The following is a 27248-nucleotide window of genomic DNA, read 5'->3' as shown; positions in this document are numbered from 1 at the left end:
ATATGGTAATGAGGATTCCTTATGAATCAATCTTAGTGTAGTAGTGGAGTAGGTAATATATGAATCATTTAGGTAGTTTACCATGAAAAATAATTATTATTATTGTTGATTTTAAAATTCACCCAATAGCTTAATCAGTACCTAGTACCACTTATACTGCAGTCCAGGTATTAAGTACATCTAGAGATGACCCAAAGTGGTATGGGTGGAATTTTTGAAAATAGTTTATTTGCAAGGATTCATCTCATCTTCTATCCTATGATCCTTAAAAACTTGAGCTAAAGCAGACTGCATAGAAGTATATACTCACCTTTGGGTAAAACAGTCTACGGCCTATAGAAATTATTGGTACTTATTAGAAAATCTTCAGTATTCATTATTATCAAATGAATTTGTTTAAAGCAATGCATTTTTTAATTAAATGATAAGGTAAATGAAATATTATTTTTATATAAAGAATTCACTTTAATTACACTCCAACAAATGAAAAGGCACAATTATAGCTATTCAGTTTGTTCTGCATTATATGCAAAGTACAATAATATGTAAAATTAGCAGACACATGTTTTACATTACTCAAATAATAACAGTTATACAAAAGTATCCATGACCTTATTTACATAATTATAAACTTGAGATTCTTAGAATAGGTAACTTATTTTATAGTAGAATAGAATGTTTTGCCAATTCCACATTGTTTTTCTATAGCTAAATAACTACTTATACACGATGCCTCCTTTTGTGAGTAAAAGTCTTTTCATGAGTCAACCTTGTGATCATATCAAGAGCCCATTTAGGCTGGTCTCCGGGCACCATGTGTCCCGCATTTCTCACCATTATCTCAACCAGCTTCCCCCCTTGCTTGACGTACCCTGCCAATTCCCCATCCACATGCCACTGGTACCTCTTAGATGACAAGTAATCACTGGAGCCAGTAAAGTTGAGGTTTCTCAAGTAGTTTAGAGTCAGAGGATATGCAACAATGATATCTAGCTGTCCATTGTAAATAAGAACATAATAATGATCTAAGAGTTCCGATATCCAAGGTGCAACAGATTTCATTACATCTTGTTTCAAATGATTCTCCACCTCTTTCCCAACATTAAAAGTCAAGTTCCCAACATGAATAGCTTTCCTAACAAAACTTGTCTGTATCATCGGTCCAAAGTCTTCAAATTGCATGTATTCTTTGGTGTGCAAGTAGTTGAAATAGAATTCGAAGCCGGTCATATTGTAGAAAACACTTTTTCCATTTATCAAATCGCCATTGAGTAAAGTGTCGAAGGCTTCGAAAGCTTTGTCCCACTGCTGTTCTTGGATCAACTGGATCGCCTTACTCTCAGCATCAGCGAAGACCTTTGCTTGGTTCCAGTCGATCAAGCCAATTTGGTACAAGTATTTGCTGTAGACTAATTGGTGTTCAGGATCACTCAATCCATTTCCAATAGCTAGAGCTTTCAGGTTGATTTTTATTTTGGCACTTGGATTTTTCTTGTATATGGTGTAGGCCAGCGCTGGGACATATTTACCAGCGTACGACTCTCCGGTGATAAAGAATTTGTTTCCTTGCAGCTCGGGGAACAGTTGGAAGAATTGAACGAGAGTGGAATAGAGTTGTTCCCCCACCTGTGTTTGGTTGACGCAATATCCTCTCGGGTCCTTCGTAAAGCTGAAGCCTGTTCCCACAGGGTTATCTATGTATATGATGTGATGGCTCAGCGCCCAATTGTATTTCCTCCTTTCGAACCTGCTCTTGCGAACCCTTAGCGGGCCATTCTCCGTGAAGAGTCCGTAGAGAGACGAAGCGCCCGGACCGCCCTGCAGCCACACAATAACCGGCGCGTTCTTCTTTTTAGATATCATAGCAGGGAAGTACCAGAAAAATTGGTTGGAATCATATTTTTTGTCCACAGTGAAATAGCCGGCGTAGCTTTTGATACGCAGGCTCTCTGTGAAGGGCACTCGCGCCAGGCGCCTGCCTTCTGTCACGTTGCCGCTCTCGATGTACGGCGTGAGAAAGAGAGGCTCCCCGGGATCACCATCGTCAGTTACGTCGAGATTCAACTTCGGATAATGGTGAAAGAAGCTTTGTACAGACAGTATTTGTAATATTAACAAACAACTAACCCGATAGACCCACATCACGTTCGAGTAAGCCGCACAATGAATAACTCGCGCTTATCGAGAGCCTCCTGTAGTTACTGTTTGATAACGATTGCTGATACTTCGTATCATTGACCTTAAGCCAAGAGGTCAATTACACTTGGCAAAAAAACTTTTGTTTCGAATATGGCGCTCGATTTTGAAGAACTATTTAGGAAGGGAATCCACCGAAGTCAAAAAATATAAAAAATAACATAGGTACTAGTATCTACCTATTATATATGTACCTCACAGAACATTATTACCCTAGGCGGGTAATAATGATAATAGGATGTACCTACTCCAATACTCTTTGAAAAAAGTAAACCGACAAAAAACCAAAGAGTATGTATCAAAAAAAAAGTAGGTAGGTAGGTTTTTTTCTATTCTCTGATTGGTTGGTGCTCGCTCGCTATTGGCTACAATGTATTGTTATTTGTTGCAATAAGAATACTATAATTCAGCCAATCATAACAATTGAGATTGTAATAATGATTGAGACTTCGTCTGTGGTGGTGTTTGCTGGCGCGCATGTTGTGACTTTTTGGAGTGTTTTTTTTTTTTTTGTTAAAACTGACTGGAAAACGCTCTAAGGGGGTGCCGTGCGTATGTCGGCGAGCGCCGGCACAGACGGGGTCCATACTTGTATAGTTTAGCTAACTTGTTACAAATAACTACAAACTTGACATTGGCTAATCATTGTAAAAGCCAGACGAGAGAAAAAAAATCGGACTGGGATTGTCCAGAAAAGACTTGGGTGTAAATAAACTGTTCAGCCTCCTTTGTGTTTTCTCCAAACAACGCGACTTTGGCGAAGTGAATTGTGCTGTGTGGCACAACAAAAAGCCACTAAAATAAACAACAACAACAACGAAAAAAAAAAAAGTTCTCTTAATTGGGAATTAATGAATTTTGCTGGAATAAAAGCAAAGACCAAAGACCTTACACTTACTTTGAATAAAAGTGATAAAAACACAAGAGTACTTTTACATACGGGAATATAAATTCTCAATTGTTTAATAACTATGAGTGTTATTTGCCGATGTGGATTGATATTCAACTTGTTATTAATATTCAATCTTATTAATTTTTGTGAATCAACATTTTTCCCTCATGTGTATCCGCGAGTAAAACTCGAAGCCAAGCCTCCCGGTCCAGCCGGCGAGCCGCTGATACTCACCCCGTATCTAGAGACAGGAGATGTGCAACTCGCACGAAACATATCTCGCGTGCCTCTCACTGACGACATAGGCGTTACAAGCCACGCAGGATTCTTCACCGTGGACGTCAAGTACAATTCCAATTTATATTTCTGGTACTTTCCGGCTTTCTCTAAGAACAAAGCAGCTCCGGTTATCCTATGGCTGCAAGGCGGTCCGGGAGGAAGTTCCTTGTTTGGATTATTTACAGAAAACGGACCGTTAATCGCTAAAAAAGGTGGATTCGCTCTCAGGAAGTATCACTGGGCACTCAAACACAACTTAATTTTCATAGATAACCCAGTCGGAACTGGATTTAGCTTCACAGATGATGAGAAGGGTTACTGCACCGATGAGAAGTGTGTAGCTGATGGATTGTACAATTGCTTGCAACAATTTTTTATAATGTTTCCTTCTTTGAGGAACAACGAGTTTTACATCACTGGTGAATCCTATGCAGGGAAATATATTCCATCCATAGCTATGAAGATTCACCAACAAAACTCCCTGGGTGAACTACAAATAAACCTCAAAGGCTTAGCTCTAGGCAATGCATACTGTGATCCCATCAACCAGATGGATTATGGAAACTATTTATATCAACATGGCTTAATAGATTTTGAACAAAATAAGTTGTTCCTCAAAATGCAATATGCAATAATCAGTGAAATTCGTAAAGAGAATTGGGTCCAAGCTGACATTCTCATGGACCAGCTAATGGATGGAGAGCTAACTAATTATTCCTACTTCAAGAACTTTACAGGATTCCAAAACTACTATAACTTTTTAGACCCAACAGACCAGTCCCATTCAGACATGGATATTTATATAGATCTCTTGAATAATGATAAAATAAGGCAGAGTGTACATGTCGGAGGGCTGCCTTTTCATTCAGGCAAAGAAGTGCAAGAACATTTAGCATATGATGTTTTGAAGTCTGTTGCTTCAGACATATCAGAATTACTATCTCACTATCGCCTTCTATTTTACAATGGCCAGTTGGATATAATAGTAGCATATCCGTTAACTGAGAGCTTTTTGCGTAATTTGAACTTCTCATCTGCTACCGAGTATAAAACAGCGGCGAGGCACATTTGGAGGGTGGGTGATGAAATAGCAGGCTACATGAAGCAGGCTGGTAACTTGACGGAGGTGCTGGTCAGGAACGCGGGCCACATGGTGCCGCATGATCAACCCAAATGGGCTTTGGATATGATCACTCGTTTTATAAAGAACACATTCTAATAATATTAAATCCCTAACATTCTAAGAATTAGTTATAGATAATAAATGTTACTGTAAAAGCTCAAACTACAATTAAATCTTGAGATTATACAGTATTAGACTAGATATGTGCATGCATGAGGTGCTCTCACCTTATTATACTAGTGTACTTTGTTGTGAATGCTTACCCATATTTTATTTATTTCATGCATTAGTTCTATTGGCAATGTTCCTGTGATCTACCTGTGATATAAAACTTTAAAATGCTGTCTACTTTTAAAATTGATTTAAGTATAGCTAATATAAATTTTGTAAGGGGTGTTTTGATACTGTGGTTGTTATATATTAATTGTTTTATAATCTCCAGTGCATAATCATATATTTTATGCTAAAGTACGTCAACTATATTATTACAATGAACATATAGAATACCAGTTTTCGATTTTATACTAATAAGAATGTTTTGTTTTGCTTTGGCAACAAACAGCATTGTGAACTGTTGTGAATGCTATTCATTATGAAAATATATAACTATTAACTATGTACTAAATATAATGTACTAAATAATATGTACTAAATATACATAATATTATATATATAATGATATGCATCATATGCCCAACTATTTACGGAGCGTTGGTCTGGGATCCATATTATGTGATTCAAGCAACGCGGCTCTCAAAAGACTGCGCGTTGCGCGTGCTGAATGCTGTGTGTCCTTATTTTATTTAAGTACTAGCTGATGCCCGCGACTTCGTCCGCGTGGATTTTCTCGTTAAATCTTTTCTCTAAAATCCCGTGGGAACTCTGATTTTCCGGGATAAAAATTAGCCAGGATATTATCTAATGCTGGAGGATATTATCTAATGAGGATGCTAATACAGGGTATTATCTAGGATATTATTCTGAATATTATTCTGAATATTATCCATGACATTATTCAGCCAAATCAGTCTAGTAGTTTTGGCTATAAGGAGTAACAAACATACACACACACACACACATACAAACTTTCGCCTTTATCATATGTCATTATTATTATTTGTATGTTCTCTTACATGTACTTACCTATATAATATAATATTAGTTATTTATTAATGCATTAAATTTTTTTTCTTGTACTTATCTGTTTTGGGTAGATAACTCTTGGCCTGGTAAATGGGCCTTTGCCCATTTACCTACTTCAGAGGATGAGGACTTCTAATGAAACTTCCAACTGATGCTCCACAGTCCACCCCTATATTTCCAAGTTTTTTTTTCATACAGATACAAGTTAGCCCTTGACAGCAATGTCACCTGGTGGTAAGTGATGATGCAGTCTAAGAGCTACGCACTGGCGGCTACCGTACTCCGGCTAGCCGCCAGTGCGTTGTAGCTCTAAGATGGAAGCGGGCTAACCTGGAAGGGGTAGGTATGTTCAGTTTTCATTAAACCTATACTTCTTTTTTAGGGTTCCGTACTTCAAAAGGAAAAACGGAACCCATAATGGATCACTTTGTTGTCTGTATGTCAAGAAACCTATAGGGTACTTCCCGTTGACCTAGAATCATGAAATTTGGCAGGCAGGTAGGTCTTATAGCACAAGTACAGGAATAAATCTGAAGAACCACGAAGTTGTGTTTACATCATTTAAAAAAAATTAAAATGTGTTTCAATTTTCAAAGTAAGATAACTATACCAAGTGGGGTATCATATGAAAGGGCTTTACGTATACATTCTAAAACAGATTTTTATTTATTTTTATGTGCGATATTTTTGATTTATCGTGCAAAATGTCGGAAAAATAACCGAGTACGGAACCCTCGGTGCGCGAGTCTGACTCGCACTTGGCCGGTTTTTTTGTGATATAATCACAAATTCACGGTTCTCTGTTTTTACCTTTATTTGTGCTGTAAGACATTGCTATCGACCATATTTGTTATGATTCTAGTTCAACGGGGAGTACCCTAGTTTTGATTTCCCCGAATTGACGGACAAGAAGACAGACATAACGAAGTGACCCTTTAATGTTCCTTTTTTCTTTTGACATACAGAACCATAAAAACGTTCGTTTTATGAAGAAAATATCACTAGGAAACCTGTAGGTATGATTGAGTTCTCCATAATGTTCTCAAAGCTATGTGAAGACTGCCAATCCGCACTTAGCCAGTAGGATGGACTTTAGCCTAGGATTCAGGCTATTCTGAGAGGATCCTCGTGCTCACTAGTGGAACCAGCGATGGTTTGAGGTAATCACTTGGTTCGGAAATACGAGTAGGTTCTGCAAGTAAATTTAAATGGAACAAGCGTAGTCTTTCTTACCTACTGGCAATTTTTGACTCGTCCTGTATTTACGTCTTCTGTTATTCTTTTTTTTTTCTGATTTATCAGTATTCCCAAGTAACAAAGTTACGCCGGATGGATCACCTAGTTAAAAATGTCAACATGCATTTCAGAAATAGTTATTACAAATATTTTTATTACTTATTTTTGCTCCAATATAAAAACACTTTACTGTGCCATGGCCTTATACATACCTCATCCTAGCTAATAACAATGAACGTAATCATTATTAGCCGATATGGTTTGGTATTCGACTTGCTATTAATATTCAACCTTATTAATTTTTGTGTATCAATATTTTTCCCTCATGTGTATCCGCGAGTAAAACTCGAAGCCAAGCCTCCCGGTCCAGCCGGCGAGCCGCTGATACTCACCCCGTATGTAGAGACAGGAGATGTGCAACTCGCACGAAACATATCTCGCGTGCCTCTCACTGACGACATAGGCGTTACAAGCCACGCAGGATTCTTCACCGTGGACGTCAAGTACAATTCCAATTTATATTTCTGGTACTTTCCGGCTTTCTCTAAGAACAAAGCAGCTCCGGTTATCCTATGGTTGCAAGGCGGTCCGGGAGCAAGTTCCTTGTTTGGATTATTTACAGAAAACGGACCGTTAAACGCTACAAAAGATGAATTCGCTCTCAGGAAGTATCACTGGGCACTCGAACACAACTTAATTTTCATAGATAATTCAGCGGGAACTGGATTTAGCTTCACAGATGATGAGAAGGGTTACTGCACCGATGAGAAGTGTGTAGCTGATGGATTGTACAATTGCTTGCAACAATTTTTCATAATGTTTCCTTCTTTGAGGAACAACGAGTTTTACATCACCGGCGAATCCTATGCAGGGAAATATATTCCATCCATAGCTATGAAGATTCACCAACAGAACTCCCTGGGTGAACTACAAATAAACCTCAAAGGCTTAGCTCTAGGCAATGCATACTGTGATCCCATCAACCAGATAGACTATGCCAGCTATTTGTATCAGCTTGGCTTGATAGATTTTAAACAAAATAAGTTATTCCTCAGAATGCAATCTGCAATAGTAGATGAAATCCAGAAAGAGAATTGGGACCAGGCTAACTCGCACAGAGCACTATTATTTCGCTCATTCCGCAACTCAACAGGATTTGAAAACAGCTATAACTTTTTAGACCCAACCAAGCCTGACATGGATTCTTATGTTGCGCTCTTGAATGATGATAGAATAAGACAGAGTGTACATGTCGGGGGACTGTCTTATAATTCACAAGACATGATAGTGTATGCTTACTTAAAGAATGACTTGTTGAAGTCTGTTGCTTCAGACATATCAGAATTACTATCTCACTATCGCCTTCTATTTTATAACGGCCAGTTGGATATAATAGTAGCATATCCGTTAACTGAGAGCTTTTTGCGTAACTTGGAGTTCTCGTCTGCTACCGAGTATGAAACAGCTGCGAGGCACATTTGGAGGGTGGGTGATGAAATAGCAGGCTACATGAAGCAGGCTGGTAACTTGACGGAGGTGCTGGTCAGGAACGCGGGCCACATGGTGCCGCATGATCAACCGAAATGGGCTTTGGATATGATCACTCGTTTTATAAAGAACACACTCTAATAACATTAAATACCTTATTCTTCGCACCTTCACATTTTAAGAATTTGTTATTAGGTTCGCGGAATACTTACGACGTTTTAGTTTCAGATTCGTTGTGAAACAATTATTTGTGAAGTATACGTTTGTTGGTCAACATTAGTTAGATAATCGGGAAACTAAGTAAATATGATAAAAGGTCGAAAGGAGAGATTATAATACAAATAAAAAAATGAATAGTTTTACAAAGTACATTTTATTCCAAACTCCTTCACATACCAATAAATAATTTTAATTAGATGCCTAAACAAAGTTTAAAATTACTACTTACAAATTACCTTACATTACAAATTATTTATTTTCTAGAAACATGAGAAAATACAACTAATATGGACACTTAACTTCATGAAATTATTTTTCTAATATATATTAATTTTTATTGATTGATGAAAAGGTTTTTACATAACCGATTTTGATTTAATTGACATAAAAATTATGATGATAAGTAAATATTTACTGTCCAATAAAATTTAGTGATCTTGATATTAATTTATTTAATATTTAAAAAAACAAAACCTTACAAACTTCATGCATATTTTAAGTAAGGTATCAAGTGTAATATGGGTTACCTGGCTATCTACATCAAGGAGAGCTTGGTTAAGTAATCATCTACAGATCTTCACTATATTTAAAATGTATTTAGGGTTGTGTGCCTCAAAAGGAACCCTTATAGGATCACTTGGTCGTCTGTCTGTATGTCGTGTCTGTCGTGTTCAGATCCATCAAAGGAATGAAAAGCTATAGGTAGGGTATTCCCGTTGACCTAGAATCATGAAAGGCAGGTAGCAATGTTTTAAAGTACAAAGGGAAAAATCTGAACTTTTTTGGGGACGTAAGCACATATTCACAGGATTTGTGCATAAGTCTCCAAAAAACTTGTATGTTGGGATGGAACCCTTCTCATGTATTCAGTCATTTTACAAATGAAATTAATGCTAATTTATTATAAACTAAGTGTTTAGCAGAATTTTGATTATTTAGTCCAAAATCTAAATAGAAGGCACATTATTTGTGTGATGATGATAATGATGAATAGGTCGGAATTAAATTATTATTGTTATTGTCGTTAACAGCTTAGAGTTAAGCTTAACCAAATTTGAGATGAAGATATAGTCCGCGTCAGTATCGTGGTATGAGGCGCGCACACCCGCGTTTGCCCGCATCAGATTAACGCGTGGGCTGTGCGGGTGTGCGGGACGTCCCCTCCATGATTGCCATTTCAACCTGTCGCGTACTATACTTATCGTGGTCGACGGTATTCAAAGGTCTCTTGTGCCGCGCGAGCGCCAGGCCAGGTCTAGCGATGGCCGATTGTTGCAAAAAATAACAATCGAATGAATTGAACAATCGATTTTCGATTACCTTGCCTACACAAAAATAATTAATCGAATAAAAATCAACAATTGATTAGTCAATTATTTTATTCATTCGATAGTAATAATCTATGAATCAGGAGCGCACGGTCTGGAACAAATAAATCGAAAATCTAAATCGATTGTGCTATTGCATTCGATTTTCGATTCTTTCGTCCCAGATGCGCTAAGTAACAATTGAAAAATCGAAAATAATTAATCGATTGTCTAACAATCGAATGATACGATTGTTATTGGAATGAATCGGCCATCGCTAGCCGGGTGGGGCCCGGTCACGCCAGCAGCGCCGTGAGCGCGTCGAGGAACTGCGTGCGCTGGGAGGACGGCAGGCTGATGATGGAGGAGTCCACGAACTCCAAGGATACCGAAGCGCCGCTTTTGGTCGCCGCCTGCTCGAACGCTGCTCCGAAGAGACTGGAAACAACAACAGAATCCATACTAATACTATAAATGCGTTTGGGTCTGTCTGTCTGCTCGCTTTTCACGGCCTCTCTCTCCGTTTAACCGATTTTGATGCAATTTAGTATATATGCTTTAGAATATTTAGAATGTCCTTCCAGCGTCAATTTTAATATTGAGACCTTCAAAAAAGAGTGAACTTGCCTAGAAGGTTGAACAAAAAAAAATAGGCACTCACTTTCTGGGCTCCCGGTCGAAGCGCGGCGGTAAACCCAGCAACAGACAGTCCCCGCCGGTGCTGGGGGCGCTGGCCAGCAGTGGGCGCGGCGCGTGGGCGTGGGCGCCCGCGATCCAGCGCGCGGCTTCCGACAGCCACAGTGGGCCGCGCAACGTTGTAGCCTCGGGGGTGCCCTACAACAAATGATTAACATTTTTAGAGATACATTTTTATTTCAAGTAGGTAAGTCACATTTACGTCAGTCCCCTGGACTGGACGTCAGGGTACTGTGCGACGACCTCCGGGTGTACGTACCTCTGGCACAATGAAGTAGTTGAAGGGGCCGGCCAGCATCAGTCTTCTGGACGACAGGGTGCTGTGCGCCTGCCTCGCCACGGCCTCCAGGCAGCGTCGCGCCGCCGCCACGCCGCGCTTCAGACTCTCGTTCTCCCCGCTGACGGCCAGCGCCGACAGGGCGTGCTGGAAACCTTCCGCTCGGGGCATCGTTTCCTGGAAATAATACCTATACTTCAGCCATTACAAACATGTGAACTGAATCATAAACCATTTAACTACTACAGGCCTTATGGAACTGGAACCTGATACTCCTAAAAAAAAAAGGATTTGCCGATAGTCGATACCAGGTTATATAAGAGTGAGGAAAGGTTAAGGTAATAATACCTAATGAGTGAAGTTAGCAGGAAGAGTTCATGCTGCTGTATCTGGCAGCTACAGGTTTCGATGAAGAAATATGAAGTGGAGGCATCAGAATGGATCGGAGACGGTGGAAGTGATACAGGGAATACAAGGTGCTTTGAGGCCGTGCAGGAGTACATGCTCACATTCTCGATGAGGCCCATGACAGCATACACGGTGTCCAGGGCGGCGAGCGGCGGCGCGTGCGGCCGCTGCAGCAGGAAAGCGGCTCTGGTGGGGACGGGCAGCTTGTGCTTGGGCGCCGCGGCCTCCAGCGCCGTCAGCAGCGACCGCCGGAGCTCCACGTCCATGGAGCGGTAGGCCTGGCGAGCCTGCTGCAGGGGGAACCTGGACACATCATATTATGTACATTTATATTTACGTCTAACTACATATATTTATATTCATAATTCATTAGAACAATGAACGTAAAACTAAAAACCTTAAAAAATATAATATAATAACTAAAATATATTATTAAAAGGAGTCCCTTTAGGCTAACTTTTTTGCTATTATATATATATTTACTATCATTTATATTGAGCCTCAATAGCTCAATGACTGTGGAAGTGCCAATATTCACTCACCCCATATCCGCCAAAAGTTGCCTCAGTCGCGCGGCGCCCGAGCGCGAGTGCAGGCGCAGCTTGGGCGCCAGCGCCGTGGCGTGGCTGATGGCGCCCTCCACCGACCACCAGCGGTACAGCGGGAGCCAGGCGTCCTTCTCCACCACCACGCGGGCCGACTGGCCAAGTACCAAATTGTTATTTGTTACTAGTCTTCTTACAACGCATGTTGCCCGTCATGACACTACATAGTATGATCTCTAGCCGTAGGCCTCACGAGAAAGCTCCGAGTCACTTAGCGGACAATGGAGAGAACTATGCTTGGAGTTCTACGTCATCATATCAAGAATGAGGAGATTCAAAGGAAAACCAGAGTAAGCTGAACAGGTGTTGAAGCTGAAGTGCCAATGGGCTTAGTGACAAAAAACCGATAGATGTTAGGGTTTCAAGGTACTATATTGATCCTCGCAGTGTTGGAAGACCCAATCATTAGGTGGTGTCCACTACTTCAGATAGTTTTTGAAAATCCTCTTTGATTTTTGGGAAAGTATGCCTATATCCTTCCCCGAAATACAAGCTATCTCTGTACCTTTAGTTAAAATCGGCTAAAAGGGTGGCCAGTGAAACCTACCAAACAGACAGACATACCTTGGCATTTATAATTTCAGTTTGGCTTATATACCTGGTGTATATCGTCATCGGTAGTCTTCCGCTGCGCAGCGGCGACGTAGCGATGCAGCGGCTCTGCGTCCAGCAAGCAGCGCGCGGGCGAGCGACAGTGCAGCGCCGCGTGCGCCGCCGAGGCCACGGCTGCGCTCCACAGCGCGGGCACCGTGCATCTAGACGCTCGCACCGCTATTTCCAGGGCCACGCACGCACTCTGAAGGAGAGAAAACGCAATAAGGCCAACATTTTAGAAGACGCAGTTAATAATAAAAATTTCAAAATGCCCATCATGCAATTTAAAAAAAAAAACAATTTTGTACGATGGTATGATGGTACCAAATGTTTCAACCTTTCGTGTGCAAACCAACTTGCAATGGATGGGTTTTTTTTTCTGAAATTGGCTGAAGGGCTAGAAGGGCTATGAAGTTGTAGGTAATAATGAGACTAGTCTAGAATTTTAATTAAACTTATCAAATTATCTAGAAATATTACCTACACGAAAAACTTTTTATGTTTTGAAATTTAATGAAATAACACAGCCCCAGGCCTAGAGTGTAAGGACTGGAGCTATACATACAGGCTTCCCGTGGTAGGAGAACTGTGTGTAGTTGAACATGAGCGTGTGACGCCGCTCCTCCCACGCCTTGCGCGCGCGGCGCCGCTCCACCACCGCCTCGATGCCCTGACGACCCTCCCGCTCCTCTTCATTCTACAGTAACAACATAATAATAGACAGTATCTTCCTGGAAAATTTTCATAACGCTTTCAAGTAAAACAAAAAGTTGAAGCCTTTTTAAAGTACACTTGCGAGCAAAATTGTTTTAATTAATTTGGTATTGAGTTAAAGTTTATAGTATAGTCTTTAAAATGGTACCATTTTCATTAATCTTTACCATTCATTTAGTTCTTAAGATCGCTCATAGCAAGTGATTTGCATAGTTTTGCTCGTGAGTGTAGATAAGCTTGCCCTTGTCTGAAATCAGACCAAACAATAGAAGGAATAGGAAAATAAAATATTATTACTTCATCTTCTTCATCATCTCTGAAGATGTCATCAAAGTTGGGAATGTTCTCCTCCTCATCCTTGTACACCAGTCTCACCTGAAACATACCACACACCTCCTAGTTTGATGAACTCATTTTTTTTTAATTCTGATATTTTGAGGGGCATTTATAGGGGACCCATATGCCAGCCCCATAGTTACAAACTAAATTATAATCAAACTTACTTGAAATAACATTTGAGCCTCAATAGCTCATGGTTGAGGAGCGGACTTAATTCCGAAAGGTTGCACTATTATCATACCCGCTTTTAGCACAAGCTTTACGCTTAATGTGAGGGGAAAGGGGAGTATTAGTCATGATTAGCATGGCTAATATACTTTTTAAAATTAAAACTAAAATAAAAAAATTATAGTATCATAAATGTGCAAGTGGCTGTTGGTCTGCTACCTTTTCACTGCCCATCCTTTAACGATTTTGACAAAATTTGGTACAGCTTGCATCCTGGGGATGGACATCAAAAAAATCAAAGAGTTTCCATGGGAATTTTAAAACCTAACTATATAGACAGTCACAGCTATAATCTATTTGTTAAAGAGATAGCTTGCATCCCAAAGTTACCTTTTTTTCCAGAAAATCAATTTCAACTTATGTTTTTGTTCAAAAGGCACTTTTGGTGTTTGTTTTGTACACATTGAAACTGGCTTGTGAGCTCAAAACAAGCAAAAACTATCTGGGATATCTAGGAGAAATCTAGTTTTGTTCATCGGCCTGTCAAACAAGAATCACAAGTGTTCTTAGCAATTACATTTTATAAAGTTCATTTCTATATAGCTTTTAGGTAAGTAGATAATACCTGTCCATCACTATAAACATTGCAGATATCAGTGGGCTTATGAGAGTCTAGCACAAAAAACACCACATGCTCCTCCGGCTGCAGGATGTCAACCAAATCCACGGTCCCGCCGCAGTTCACCAGCACCACGTACTTCACTTCCTCGTTGTTTTCATCATAAGCAGTCTTCAACTCGGATATACCACCCACGGGGACTAATGTGTACGAAATATTATCACATTTGAACAGATCCTGCAATATCTTGCAAGCGCATATAGCATCGACGTCGTAGTGAACTAGTAATAGCACTCGCTGAAAGTACAAAAGTTGCTTTCATTATAAAACTAAGCCACAGTTCACATCTAAGGGACCAAACTTTTAGGTAAACTCTTTTTGCCGGTTTCAATCGAACAAAAGCACTCACGTTTCCAAGAAGAACGTTGTAAAAATCATTCTTGATGTCCTCTATAAACATTTTAAGCGATCTCGATGTTAAAACGAGATTATTTCTTACGAAACCATGCTTTTTAAAAAATTAAGCTAACACCTGCTCAAGATCGAAATTCGAAACAATAGAATCTTCAAAACATGTCGTCTTTCAAACTATCTGTCAGAAATCCCGCCAAAAACTCAGATTAAGGCATAGACAGTAGTTTTGGCCCAAAACTACTGTCTATGTTTCAACTCAAACCATCTTACCATCGCCCGCGAATTTCAATTTCTGTATTCAACGCACAGAGTACTTTTTACATAGGGGAATGATTGATTCAATGCATTCAACAAAATCATTAATATTGGATAGTAGGTATGTAGAACATGTAGAACAGTTAGGAATGCTCCTAAGATTTTTTAGAATGAAGTGCTTGCAAAATACTTCTATTCTTCTTAGAAAATACTTGGAATAATGAAACCAATAAGTTTAATAGACAACCACTTTAATTCTTAAAAGTACACCTACTATGCAACAGATTTGCGCTTTTTATAACTCTCTATATGATGCTGCGCTATTTTATAAACAATTGTATCAGGCCTTAGTAAATTACTTGATAGGGCTCTGGCGTATGACTTCAAAAGAGACTCATCTGTCTCTTCTGGATAGTAATATTCATCTAAATTATAGCACAAGTAGCTTTCTGGACAATCAAGAGCTCTTAAACAGCCAGCATACTCTGACCATAGGAGCTTACGCCATTTTACATTATGTTTCTGAGCTAAAGGGACCAACACACACGAAGCAAACACATGATCACCATAGCTTACAGACTGAAACTGCTCCAAAATCTGTGTGTAGAAATCTTGGAAATTACTGAGACCTGTCAATTGATTATCAAAATTAAACTTCTGACAATTTTTATAGAGCACTTGCATACACTTCCTCAGTAAATTATTGATGTTATTATCCAAAAATAATGAACTGTCGCACAGAAAGACACACATAATTCTGCAAAACCTATCAGTAACTTCTATATCACTTAAAAGGTCTGGGAAAATAATTTCATTGAATAAAATCCATTCTAAACTGCATCTTATGATCATCTCCTTCTCAGCTTCTTGCTGTTGAGCTCTTTTACTAGCATCATCAGAAACAATCTTCAATTCTTGATTGCTGCTGTACAAAGAGACAATTGGCAAATATATCCAATCTCTTGGTAAAACAGGCTCCTGCCACTTTTTTAATACAATGTTACCATTCAATTCCATTTGGTTTATGTTCACAACTTTACTGTAACATTGTTTTATCTCTTCTACATTGGTTAGGGCAGTGGGCCCACCTGCGTCGGTCAATGAGATTAAGTTAAACAATCTTTCAGCTGTAAACCATTCCTTATTAAAAATTACATTATTAAAAATATACTGCAATTCATACTGTTTGTCCATTCTCAATATGTAACAAAGTTTACTAGCTATCACATAAATAATATCTTTTATGGATTCCGATATATCACTTTGGATTGATAATTTAACAATGGTAAATACAAATTCAACTTCCATTCTTGTAAACCAGTTATTATTGAGACTTAAATGTTTCTTGGATAGTTGTTGTAAATAGCTTAAAACTTTATTGATAAAAAGTGTTGCTATTTCTTTATCATCAACAATGTTTAGTAACTTGAACAATGACACTAGAAGTGGTATGGGAGAAGTTATATTCAGGATTGGTAGAACTTTCTGTGTTGTATTAACAATTGCTGCTCCAAGACTTACAAGGTTTTTATTACAAATTATTTCTTCGTCTCCAATTCCAGACAGTAGATTTGAGCTCGGCAATATATTATTCAGAATAATTTCAAATCCTTTTGATAATGCAAATTTTGTTAAGGTCTCATTTAAGAACTTCAGTGTAACTTTTTCATTTATAAAAACAGTTTTGCAGCAATCCAAGGCTGCACATAGTAGTCTTAAATGACCACAAGTATAGTTATCAAGACAAGCTGTTTGCATCAGCCATTTCTGTACTCCATCTTTCAAAAGAGGGTAGATTTGATGTTTGTAAATATCTAAATTGAGCATATTACAGTTAAGTAGCTTATTGACAAACTGCAGTACCACAGCAGCGTGAGTGGCCGATAATACTGAAGACTTGACAAAAACATCAGTCCCGTGCACATGCTTGTAAAGTGTGGTAACTATCAAGGGACATAATGACAAGGCGTGGTCTGTACCCAGACCATGACTAAGCAAATTGGATAGTATACAGAAAGCTTCTATCTGTAGTCTCAATCCATATGTACCATCTACTCCAGAACTTATATAAACTGATATTGGTTTTAATAAATCATACTTGGATATTAACATTTCGCCCATTTCCTTAGACTGTAGGGACAGGATTCTCATCAACTTCAGTGCTGCCAGAACAGGTTTTCCATTGTACACAGATGTAGGATCAAAAGCAAAGTTAACACTCACACTTGGAATAAAATTCGCTATGATCGTTTTCATTAGATGACTGGTTTGGACTATCAAATTTGCAGTTTCCATTGAGTCTCTAGACAGTCTAGTCAGAATTTGCATTGAATACTGCACACAGTTGTAACTCGGCTTCACAGTGTCCAAGATGTAAAAGAGTCTCTGCAAAATATCTGTTCTCAATACAGCTGATATAAGATCTATTTCAGCTAAATGAAAATCATTCAACTCTGTTTCTTTGGAGTCCATCTCTTCAATTTCCGATTTATCATTTTTGAGGCACGGCTGGAAGCTGCCTTCTTCAAATCCCAGTAAAGCATCCAGGCATGCTTCATCTATTCTGTTGAATAGTAAATTTCTCATAGCTCTCAGGGCGGGTTCTAGCAATATGAGTTTATTTTCATCTAAAGCTATCCTTATGATGAAGAATATCTTACTCAATGGTATTTCTATTACACCTTTGTATATCCCAGCAATATAATATTCCAGAATTCCAGCTATAGTGTTGAGAGCCATGACTCTTTGTTGGGTTACCGTTGATCTGGTCAGTTCAATCAATTCAGTGATAGAGTACCCAGGCCTGTGTGGGTCCTCTCCATGGTGGAATAATGTTTTTGTTTTCTCTGTATACTCCACAGTGTATGGGAGCAGATAGCCAGTGAAATCAAACCTTGCTTCATAAGGTTCATCTGCTTTAACCTTTCTATCTTCAATACCTTTAATCCATTCTAGTTTGTCTTTTTCAAGATTTTCAAAATGTAGCCATTTGTTGAGTTGAGGGTGAGAGAGAACATCATTATCCCAGAGATAATTTTCTTTAATGTCATTTTTGTCTACTTGTTCTGCAACACTCATTTCATTATTATTTGCCTGTATATTTTCAACTTTCAAATTACAAGTAGTGTTTCGTGAAATAGTTTCCCTTCTTTTAGCTCTAATGAAATCAATTAATTTAGGATCTAAACTGGAAAGTAATTTTTGTTGTTCTTGCAAAATATCTTGTTCAGACATTTCTATTAATATTTTAAGGTTTTCTTTGTGTATGTTGTCTGCTTCTTTACTGGACAAAATAAAGCTTTTTGATGGAATATTTAGGCATTTGAGTTCCTCTTTAGTAACTTGTGAAGAGCTTGATGGCTGAGCAGTGTCAATATCCATACAATTTTCCTTCTGTTTGTTTAGTTTCTCAATATGTTGTGCAAAAATACTCTTAACACCAGGTTTAATATTGGGATCACGTTTGGTTACTGGAGGGAATCCTTTCGATGTCATTACCTTAAAATCTAAATTGAAATTGTCGTCATAACTTTTTTCCACTATATTGCCAAGTATTGAAGGTATAACTTTTGGGTAATATACCTTGTCATCATCGAGTTCGGTTGGCTCAATTTCTTCTGTTAACTTTTTGTCATTTTCAGGTTCGGAGAGATCTTGTTCTTCTAAAACATTCTTTTCTAAAATGGCACCCAGAACAGAGCCTACTCTTTTATCCATTCGCGGCCGTTTTTCTTTAAGGCCCTTAGACTGAGCATATTTAGAAGGTTTGCGAGAATCTGAAGTCGACGGTATGGACCTTTTGGTAGTTTGATGCTCTGTTCTTCGTAAGTTAACGACTTGGGCGGCGGGTTGAAAGGTTTTGTCTTTAAGAAACTCTTGCTGCATGCGGAGAATATCTTCTTCATCTTCACCAGGCTTTGGCCGGCGAATCATTTTTGTCACTAAATTATACCAAAAATATAACCAATAAACATGAAATTTTGTAGTTATTACAATCAACACCTTATTTATTATTGTTATCACTATGATAGTAACTCCAATCGAAGGTTAAGTGTTTGTTTAATTAATGTTTAAATGTAATATTTTGTAGAATTTAGATGAAATGCTTTTTCTTTTCAGCATCAACAAATAAAACATATTCACAGAGATGAGACCAAGAGACCCAGAACCAGACCATAGACAATATCAGTAGTGATTATATTCTCTTTGGACAATATACTCTTGGACGGTTTTTTTATTAACTGGTTTTACGGCTCTGGGTTCTACGAAGAGTATTCATAGATTATCACAGATCTTAAAATGTCAAGGACATTTCTTGCGATCATGGATTGCAATGCGAAGAATGCGACGTCATTTTATTATTATTATATGGGGTTTTTTTATGCCTGACAATATAAACTATTATTAGTTATTATCATTTACCGCAATTAATGTTGTGATTGGCTGAACTTATAGTATTCTTGTCACAACAATGCATTGTAGCCAATAGTGAGTGAGCGTAAACCGGAGATTGCGATTGTGAGTTGTGATCATGTTGTGATATTGTAGCCATTCTACCGCAATCACTGTCAAAATTATTCTTATTGGCAAATGGCAACCACAGATCAATAGAGGATATTTGTCAACAAATGTCAAATCCGTCAAATCGTCAACACGTGTTTAGTAGTGTTTACCAACCACTGCTTATAACATTTTTAAAATTTTTAATATCACCATTAAAACTAAATAATAATGCCTAAAATAAGTAATATAGATAAGCTCAAACATCCTAACAGTAGAAAAACAATATCACTAGCAAAGAAAATGCTGAAAAACGAGAAGAAAAACAACAATAAAATCGGAACCCACATCAAACAAAACTTAATCGGTGAGAAAATCCTATGGTTTAAAGAGAGAATACCGGAAGGTTGCGTGGTTTTGGACAAAGAGCAGACCTTAGGATTGATTGAAACTTATTTGGCGCGGTTTGATGAAGAGTTAGAGCAGATAAGTTTGAAAAATTCTATTGGTAGAAGGAAAAGTAGACAACATGCAAGTAGAGAAGATGTTATCAATATAACTAAGAAGAGAGAGTGCGAAGAGTTCGCGACGTGCGGCCTGGAGATGCCCGACTTGATGGACGTCAAGCAAATGGAGGTGCTAAGGAATTGGAATGGTGAACTTAGATTTTTACAGCATTTTAAGCTGAAAAGAGTAACTAGAAAACATTTGACCTAGTTGTAGTAGACCTACCTACCTAACCTTATTTTCAAACTAGCTTAATTTAAAATTATACCCTACAACTGCTTGTAGAGATGTAAATGATTTATTGTATAAAATTAATAAAGGTTTATATTTCTATATTTTTACTGTTTCCTTATATACCCTCTTATTTAGAAAATAATAATTAGGTATGATGAAATGATAAGTAATATTAATGACATCCTTAAACAGGTTCAGTAAGTATTTGGATTTGAGAATACTAATGTAATAAGGGATCTCTCCTACAAAGCTCAAAGAGACAAGAAGAATATAGAAACAATACATTTTTTCATAAAGTACAAACAACAAATAAGTTAAAACTATTTATTTATTAAATTAATATTTACAGTTTTATAAACAATGAAAGTCTAGTCTCAAACCTGAAATAACTGAAACTTGTTAATATTTGCCAAATTTAAAACCACCAAACAAGTTTGATCAGGTAAACATACATGTACAAAAAATAAAAAAATCTTCACAACACCTTGGGTATCAAAGTTCATTGTTACAAAATAATTTCAGTAATTGCAAATCAAGTAAGTAGACCAATCAGAATTTGCAACATGGAGATCAGTGCAGGCCATAGACTAAAATACACAAGCCCATCTGAGATCTGTTTTCGTACAACATAGTCACAGGTACATTGTTGTTCAGATTGAACTACTTATTTTGCTCCGACTATACTTTTTCATTGTAACCATAATATGAACAATTGATTATACTACTTAATAATTTATAAAACATATTTCATTTCATTTTTGCTTGTTCATGTAAGAACTAAATTAAAATGGGAGAATCATGAGCCCTAGACCGAGGACTCCCACTAGACTCCCCACTAGATACACTTTCTTTCAACTTCACTGCATGCACCAGTGAGCAATGCAGTTTTGAACCATTATCAATCCATGCTAAATAATATACAAGAATAAACATTTTATTGCATACTAGCTGATGCCCGTGACTTCATCCGCATGGCATTTTTGATTTTCCGGGATAAAAAGTAGCCTATGTGTTAATCCAGGGTATTATCTATCTCCGTTCCAAATTTAAGTCAAATCCATCCAGTAGTGTATGCATGAAAGAGTTAGACATACAACTTTCGCCTTTATAATGTTATTAGTGTGATGCTGATGCCTGCAACTTTGTCAGTGCCAATTTAGGTTCTTAAAAATCCCATAAGATATCTTTGTTTTCCCAGGATAAAAAGTAGCTTATGTAACTCTCCAGCTCTTTAACTATACTTATCCGTGCAAAATCACATAAATTCATGGCTTCATTGTCATGTGATTGCAGGACAAACCAACAAACAACTTTCACATTTAAGATATTGGTAGTGATTTATGCATATCATTATGTAAGTAGCATGAATGCAAATGAATGAATAAAATGTTATATAATATGGACCTGCAGGGTGATTCTCTCAGTGTCTAACAATGAATGACAGCCACCGAGCTCATTTGACATTGGTTGTTTCTACATTGCTGCTTCACTGAGTGATACTAAAAAAAAAAAAATTCGTCGATAATGTTCAATAAATTAAAAATGAATGTCAGATGAGATTGATGGCTATCATTCAGCCTTAGACACTGAGCTAGTGAATCACCCCACAGTCTAATGTCATCATAATTTATAATAATTTAATGTTAAAATTCTTTCTCTAAGCTAAGCTGCCTTTTAGATGAATATGTAACATAATAAGCATAAAACACAAACACACAAGTTACCACAAGAAACTTTTCTACATGTCACTAATGTGTTACAAAAAAATACAGACTTCAAAGTATTTGTTTGTCCTCGTGCGTGTCACTACACAAAGTACATTTTCTTTTACTTATAATTTACTTACACATTTCTATATATAAAGAGATATATTCAAAATTACGTAAGCTGTAAGCGATAGTTACATGAAAAATATATAATCTGGCAGTTGTTTCAAATCAAATTCATGAGTGATATTACAGTAAAGGAAACTAACACATGAAACATGACTAGTTAACTTTCCAAAGTAACAGAGTTTACTTACACTTACTAAAATAGTCAATTACAATGCATACATTTTATGAGACAGATAATTAATTAATTACATAAATAAAATTTGACAAAATAAGACACCTAAAGATGCAAGTTAAAAAATATTATTTTTCCGAAAGTGCTAGAAAAAAAATTAATCAACTTTAAAATTAGAGATCAATAAACTAGGATTTCTTATTTATACAGATAAGTATTTTAATTGAAAATTGAATTTACAAAATGATATTTCAATAATTTTATAAGCTAAAGACTATAGTAAAATTAATTTTTAAATTAATATAACTAACTAGGCACTTTAAATTTTTGACAAAGTAAATTCAAGTAGGTATTATTATTATAAATTATCATGCAATTGAAGATCATTTCATACTACTGTTACTTTGAGGAAATATGTATAGAAAAGTGACAGGTTGTATGTAATTTTTTTTTTGAAATAGTTCATTTTACTCTTGTGTGACTTCATTTTATTTTTTTAATGCTTAGGTCATGCTAAGGTTAACTATATATCGTCATAATATTGTTATAGATAACCCAGTAAGTATAGAGAGCAAATCAGCTGTCAGTCATTCCTCATTTGCATCATTCACACTTGTTCAGCCCCTGTGTTGCCAAAGCTTAATGTAATCAATGCAATGTTCTTTAGTTCCCATTGGCTTATGCTCTTACACTACTTTAGTGCTAAAGTGCAGTGATTAACACTGAATGATAGTCACTGAGCTCATTTGACATTTATTTTAAATCCATTCAAGGCTTTCTATGAAAAATTATTTAACTGTCACTCAGTGAACCAGCATTGTACATAGCCCCAACTAAAGTTAAATGAGAATTATGGTTATCATTTAATGTTAATCACTGAGTTAGCAAATCACCCCACAGGAGTATGTTAAATTCAAACAATGATCACAATAATAACCAGTAGTTTAACAACATAGCGGCTGAGAAAAACTCAACATTTACATCTCTATTGCTTAAAGATACAACAAAATTTTCAGGGAAACAAATCAAGTGAATAAAGGCAGGTGATAAAAGTCGTAACCCCGTTGCCCCCTCGCGGCGAGCCATATGTAGACCACATGGTACGCGCCCGGTACGAAACAAATCATGCCCGCTACGAAGAATACTGCACCCTGTAAGCCGTTTTCTGGTTCGGCGACCGCGAACACGCCCATGCCAATCAGCCCAACTCCAACTAGAAGGAGTATGACAGCTGCACAGACAGTTTTCCAGTTCTCGCGTACTTTGGGATGGTTCCAGCAGTACAGAGACTGTGAGGCCTCTACATACTCGTGGATGAGAGAGTCAGAATCTCGCGACGTTGTGTCTTCTGTGCATTTGTAGGTTTTACTGAAACAAGATATAAATATTAGACACTAGACGATGCCCGCGACTTCATCCGCGTTGATATGAGATTTTTAATAACTGGGATAAAAAGGAGCCTATTTGTTAAGACATGGTATAAGCTACCTTCTCTCCCAGTCAAATTGTCTAGTAGCTTTTGCATAAAAAAAGAGTTACTAGTAGTATATTGCTGAAACTTCTAGAATTCTTAACTGACAATCTCCATGGTACAGTAGTGAGGGCTGTGGTCTTATAAGTTGGAGATCCTAGATTCGATTTCCCAACATGGAAAAATTTGGGAATTCAGAATTTCTAAATTGTGTCAGGTCTGGTCTGGTGGGAGGTTTCCGCCGTGGCTAGTACCACCCTGCTGGCAAAGGTATGCTGCCGACTTAGCATTTCGGTACAATGCTGTGTAGAAGGATTTAATGAAACTACCCTTCCAAGTTGCAAGAAGGTAGCGTTTTTTTTAAACTGCATCATCACTTACCACCAGGTGTAGTAGGTGAGATTGCAGTCAAGGGCTAACTTCTATTAAAATAAAATAGAAAAATCAGTACTGAATCAATGAACAACAAGGCCACCTATTGTATAGTTTTCTCATTTGTGTTTTTTTATTGTTATGTTATTATATTGGTGTTCAATAAAACATTTTTACTAAACATATTACACACATTTTGAGTATCAATAGTTGAAATAATGGTAAGAGAGGTTTTAAAACAAATAAATCTGCTGAACAAGATATAATTAATTAATAATGTTAACACATTGTGAGTTGGCTCACTTGATTAAAAGGTTTTCCTTGAAAGTTTTCCACAGATAAGCTACATGCTTTAAACTCAATAAAACTAGATCCTAGATTACATTTATGAGCTGCATTTACAGAAATGTACAAATTAAGTTAATACTGGCTTCAATGTTTAAGAGGGCAACTTGATAAACTTAAGTACAGGCTTATCTTATTTGAGGAAGTATTGTATTGTGACTAATTCTGTTGTACACAATCTTAAACTAAACTAAAATGGCATGCCTAAATATATTGCTGTCCCTTAATTATGCTCACTACAGAAAAGGATAGCCTTAGAAAGATAATAATAATCTATCTGTAATAATCTGTCCATTAGCAACACTGTTATTTGACAAAAAAGTCTGATTTTTGAGATTGATTTTTAACCCCCGACCCAAAAAGAGGGGTTTTATAAGTTTGACGTGTGTATCTGTGTGTCTGTGTATCTGTCTGTGGCATCGTAGCGCCTAAACGAATTAACCGATTTTAATTTACTTTTTTTTGTTTGAAAGGTGGCTTGATCGAGAGTGTTCTTAGCTATAATCCAAAAAAATTGGTTCAGCCGTTTAAGAGTTATCAGCTATTTTCTAGTTTTCTTGTAGAAAAGAAGGTTAGATAACCGTTAGGTTCATAATATTATGTCAATTGACAAATGTCAAGCTGTCAAGATGGACGTTGCCTAGATACATAATTATTTATTAGAAAATGATGTTTTGGAAAACTCAGATACTTTGGATCGTAGGCGCGGAATAGTCCAAGAAAATCAGTTCAGCCGTTTGAAACTACGTTACAGTAACTAGAAAAGACCTGATAGGTCTTTTCTAGTTACTGTAACCTTCACTTGTCGGGGGTGTTATAAATTTTTAATTTACACTTGTATAAATATTTTCCATAAGACCTGCCAATTTAGATAACAGATTTAGATAGAGATTGTGTATAACAGAATTAGCCACATTTGTTTATTTTCTGAGTGCTCTAATAGGCTGCAAAATGTTTTATCTTGATACAGTTTTATTCTTAATCAAATGTTTGGCTAAGAGTTAAGACTGCTGTAATAATTATGTTGGGCATTTCATTTATGTTAATTTTATCCAAAACTGGAATGCTCAAGGCTATAGTAATGGCTAATTTCTGCAAAATATAACAAATATAAAAATTTATTATTAAAAGTTAAATTCAATAAAATAGGATTTAACATAATTAGTGTGTCAAAGTCATAACATTTTATTTATGTTGGGACAAATTAATTTTATCATAAATCAATCACTACCTACTATTTATAAATGGGAAAGATGTTGCTTTATCCTTCAATCACATCTCAATGGAGCTAAAGATCAACATGATTTTTTGCATGGGAACCTATAGTTCCCACTACTGGAGAGGACATAGGCTACTTTTATCCCGGTAAATTGGGATTATTAAAAGTTTAAATCCATGAGAACAATGTCATGGGCATCAGCTGTTGTAAATTTGTGATATCATAAGACCACTTAGTATTATACTTTATAATACTTGAAAATTTTAATTATATTTTATACTTATTACTAAATAATCAGTAACACTGAAGAATCTAGAAGCCAGCTCATTATCCTGAGTAAACATTATGTGATTAATGGAAAGAGGTCATAACCTTCAGCAATGAGGAATACAACAGACATTAAAATAATAAAGGAATGAAAGATGCTTTATTGTACACCCTTACAAAAAAGAAAGACAAAAGTAAAACAATAAACAACACAAATAGAAGTACAATTGGTAGCTTTGAAGCTATCTCTACCAGGCAACCAGGGTATTAGCAGAGGTAGGCAATGCTTTAAAATTAGAAACATGCCCAGTGCTTCTATTATGGTATTGTTCCATCTATATTTATCAATGCATGGCGTGCATTCTAATAAGGCTTCCTACGTGCGTCACCAACTCCATATCAAGGTTGAAATAACGCAATTTCTATTTGTCAATGAACTTAAAGGAAATAGCTGTTGCCAGTATTTTCAGGCTTAGATATGTCATTCAAATTACAATTCCATCCTATATTATCTAGTCTACTATTATAAATGTAAAAGTGTGTCTGCCTGTCTAAGTATTATCTATTTCTTTGAATAAAAGGATGACAAGTCCCACTCAAAATATAAATGGGCATCAAACGATCTGCATCACACTTTACTGTAAAGTGTAGAATACTGAAACAACAATTACAGTTAAACAAATTGCACCCATTACTGGTTGATGAACTACTTGCATTTATCAATTGTTTAGCACAATTAGAGATCCATTAGGCCGCGAAACGGGTCTCCCGGGCGTTATTAACGTTACGCTAACAACAGTTCAAGCGCCTCTGCCCCACTCACACTACATGACTCATTTAAAGGTCAAGAACAGCATGTTTTAGAACTAAGCTTTGTTTCTAAAACGCTTAATCCTAAATGTAATCTAGTACAAAAAACAAAACACGAATGCAACTTAACTCACCTAGAAAGGTAATCTCCTCCATTCTTGAATTTGTTTTGTAAAGGCGACCGTCCGCCCGTTGCACCGTACACTTTGATCGCCTCGTCGGTCTCCTCCTCGAAGGCGTCGTCGATAGAAAAACGTTTATCACTGTTGCCGAAAGGCCTAGTCATTTTTAATATTTGTTTCTATCGAGCTGGAGATGCAAAAAATACATTACAAAGCAACCATCGGAACGTACGTTTAGCACAAAGACAAACACAGCTGTCAATTTAACAATATATCAACATGCGCCATATTGATCTTATGTGACGTTTTTTGAGGACGTTCTGAAAGCAATATCACTATCATCTAAACTTCAATACGTCCATAAACTAATGGTCAAAACTATGTCAAAACTAACGTCTAAAAATGTCTATGGCCAAACGTTA

General features: G+C 37.0%; 7 protein-coding genes across 8 annotated transcripts; 3 read left to right on the top strand and 4 right to left on the bottom strand.

Moving 5' to 3' along the window:
• Positions 1-637: 637 nt before the first annotated feature.
• On the bottom strand, positions 638-22399 carry LOC123871327 (venom serine carboxypeptidase). Its single transcript, XM_045915075.1, has 3 exons — positions 22387-22399; positions 15120-15124; positions 638-2148 (listed from the first exon to the last, which is right to left on the bottom strand). Exon 3 carries the CDS (start codon positions 2140-2142, stop codon positions 721-723), a length of 1422 nt encoding a protein of 473 aa, XP_045771031.1. The 5' UTR covers positions 2143-2148; positions 15120-15124; positions 22387-22399; the 3' UTR covers positions 638-720.
• Positions 3096-4672, top strand: LOC123871328 (venom serine carboxypeptidase-like). Its single transcript, XM_045915076.1, has one exon. It carries the CDS (start codon positions 3168-3170, stop codon positions 4584-4586), a length of 1419 nt encoding a protein of 472 aa, XP_045771032.1. The 5' UTR covers positions 3096-3167; the 3' UTR covers positions 4587-4672.
• On the top strand, positions 6474-8678 carry LOC123871329 (venom serine carboxypeptidase-like). The gene has a single exon (XM_045915077.1). It carries the CDS (start codon positions 7101-7103, stop codon positions 8496-8498), a length of 1398 nt encoding a protein of 465 aa, XP_045771033.1. The 5' UTR covers positions 6474-7100; the 3' UTR covers positions 8499-8678.
• On the bottom strand, positions 8712-14913 carry LOC123871323 (cell division control protein 45 homolog). 2 transcript variants are annotated; one of them, XM_045915066.1, is made up of 10 exons: positions 14713-14909; positions 14310-14600; positions 13475-13552; positions 13029-13160; positions 12468-12665; positions 11807-11964; positions 11366-11567; positions 10839-11033; positions 10545-10717; positions 8712-10321 (listed from the first exon to the last, which is right to left on the bottom strand). In XM_045915066.1, the coding sequence occupies exons 1-10, from the start codon at positions 14761-14763 to the stop codon at positions 10180-10182; spliced, it is 1620 nt and encodes a 539-aa protein (XP_045771022.1). In that variant the 5' UTR covers positions 14764-14909; the 3' UTR covers positions 8712-10179. The 2 variants fall into 2 exon arrangements, with proteins under 2 accessions (XP_045771022.1, XP_045771023.1); XM_045915067.1 differs by lacking the exon at positions 10545-10717 and having other exon boundaries at positions 14713-14913.
• On the bottom strand, positions 15205-19129 carry LOC123871315 (RNA polymerase II-associated protein 1). Its single transcript, XM_045915052.1, has one exon. The coding sequence runs from the start codon at positions 18903-18905 to the stop codon at positions 15246-15248; it is 3660 nt and encodes a 1219-aa protein (XP_045771008.1). The 5' UTR covers positions 18906-19129; the 3' UTR covers positions 15205-15245.
• Positions 19594-20314, top strand: LOC123871346 (translation machinery-associated protein 16 homolog). Its single transcript, XM_045915106.1, has one exon. The coding sequence runs from the start codon at positions 19704-19706 to the stop codon at positions 20187-20189; it is 486 nt and encodes a 161-aa protein (XP_045771062.1). The 5' UTR covers positions 19594-19703; the 3' UTR covers positions 20190-20314.
• LOC123871345 (transmembrane protein 134) lies at positions 20524-27139 on the bottom strand. Its single transcript, XM_045915105.1, has 2 exons — positions 26839-27139; positions 20524-23588 (listed from the first exon to the last, which is right to left on the bottom strand). Exons 1-2 carry the CDS (start codon positions 26988-26990, stop codon positions 23246-23248), a joined length of 495 nt encoding a protein of 164 aa, XP_045771061.1. The 5' UTR covers positions 26991-27139; the 3' UTR covers positions 20524-23245.
• Positions 27140-27248: the final 109 nt, after the last annotated feature.

This window comes from Maniola jurtina, chromosome 13 (assembly GCF_905333055.1).
Source record: "Maniola jurtina chromosome 13, ilManJurt1.1, whole genome shotgun sequence".
Taxonomy (NCBI): domain Eukaryota; kingdom Metazoa; phylum Arthropoda; class Insecta; order Lepidoptera; family Nymphalidae; genus Maniola; species Maniola jurtina.
Note: the sequence above shows the minus strand (reverse complement) of the source record. Positions and strands in the feature narration are given on the sequence as shown.

What these genes read in the sequence shown, in the direction of transcription:
- LOC123871345 (XM_045915105.1), bottom strand. Translation starts at nt 26,990, where the DNA reads ATGACTAGGCCTTTCGGCAACAGTGATAAACGTTTTTCTATCGACGAC. An exon ending in GGAGGAGATTACCTTTCTAG is followed by an intron (nt 23,589 to 26,838) that starts GTGAGTTAAGTT and finishes ATCTTGTTTCAG; the next exon opens with TAAAACCTACAAATGCACAG.
- LOC123871328 (XM_045915076.1), top strand. Translation starts at nt 3,168, where the DNA reads ATGAGTGTTATTTGCCGATGTGGATTGATATTCAACTTGTTATTAATA.
- LOC123871329 (XM_045915077.1), top strand. Translation starts at nt 7,101, where the DNA reads ATGAACGTAATCATTATTAGCCGATATGGTTTGGTATTCGACTTGCTA.
- LOC123871346 (XM_045915106.1), top strand. Translation starts at nt 19,704, where the DNA reads ATGCCTAAAATAAGTAATATAGATAAGCTCAAACATCCTAACAGTAGA.
- LOC123871323 (XM_045915066.1), bottom strand. Translation starts at nt 14,763, where the DNA reads ATGTTTATAGAGGACATCAAGAATGATTTTTACAACGTTCTTCTTGGA. An exon ending in CCGATGACGATATACACCAG is followed by an intron (nt 11,965 to 12,467) that starts GTATATAAGCCA and finishes GTACTTGGCCAG; the next exon opens with TCGGCCCGCGTGGTGGTGGA. An exon ending in ACTACTTCATTGTGCCAGAG is followed by an intron (nt 10,718 to 10,838) that starts GTACGTACACCC and finishes CATTTGTTGTAG; the next exon opens with GGCACCCCCGAGGCTACAAC.
- LOC123871327 (XM_045915075.1), bottom strand. Translation starts at nt 2,142, where the DNA reads ATGTGGGTCTATCGGGTTAGTTGTTTGTTAATATTACAAATACTGTCT.
- LOC123871315 (XM_045915052.1), bottom strand. Translation starts at nt 18,905, where the DNA reads ATGATTCGCCGGCCAAAGCCTGGTGAAGATGAAGAAGATATTCTCCGC.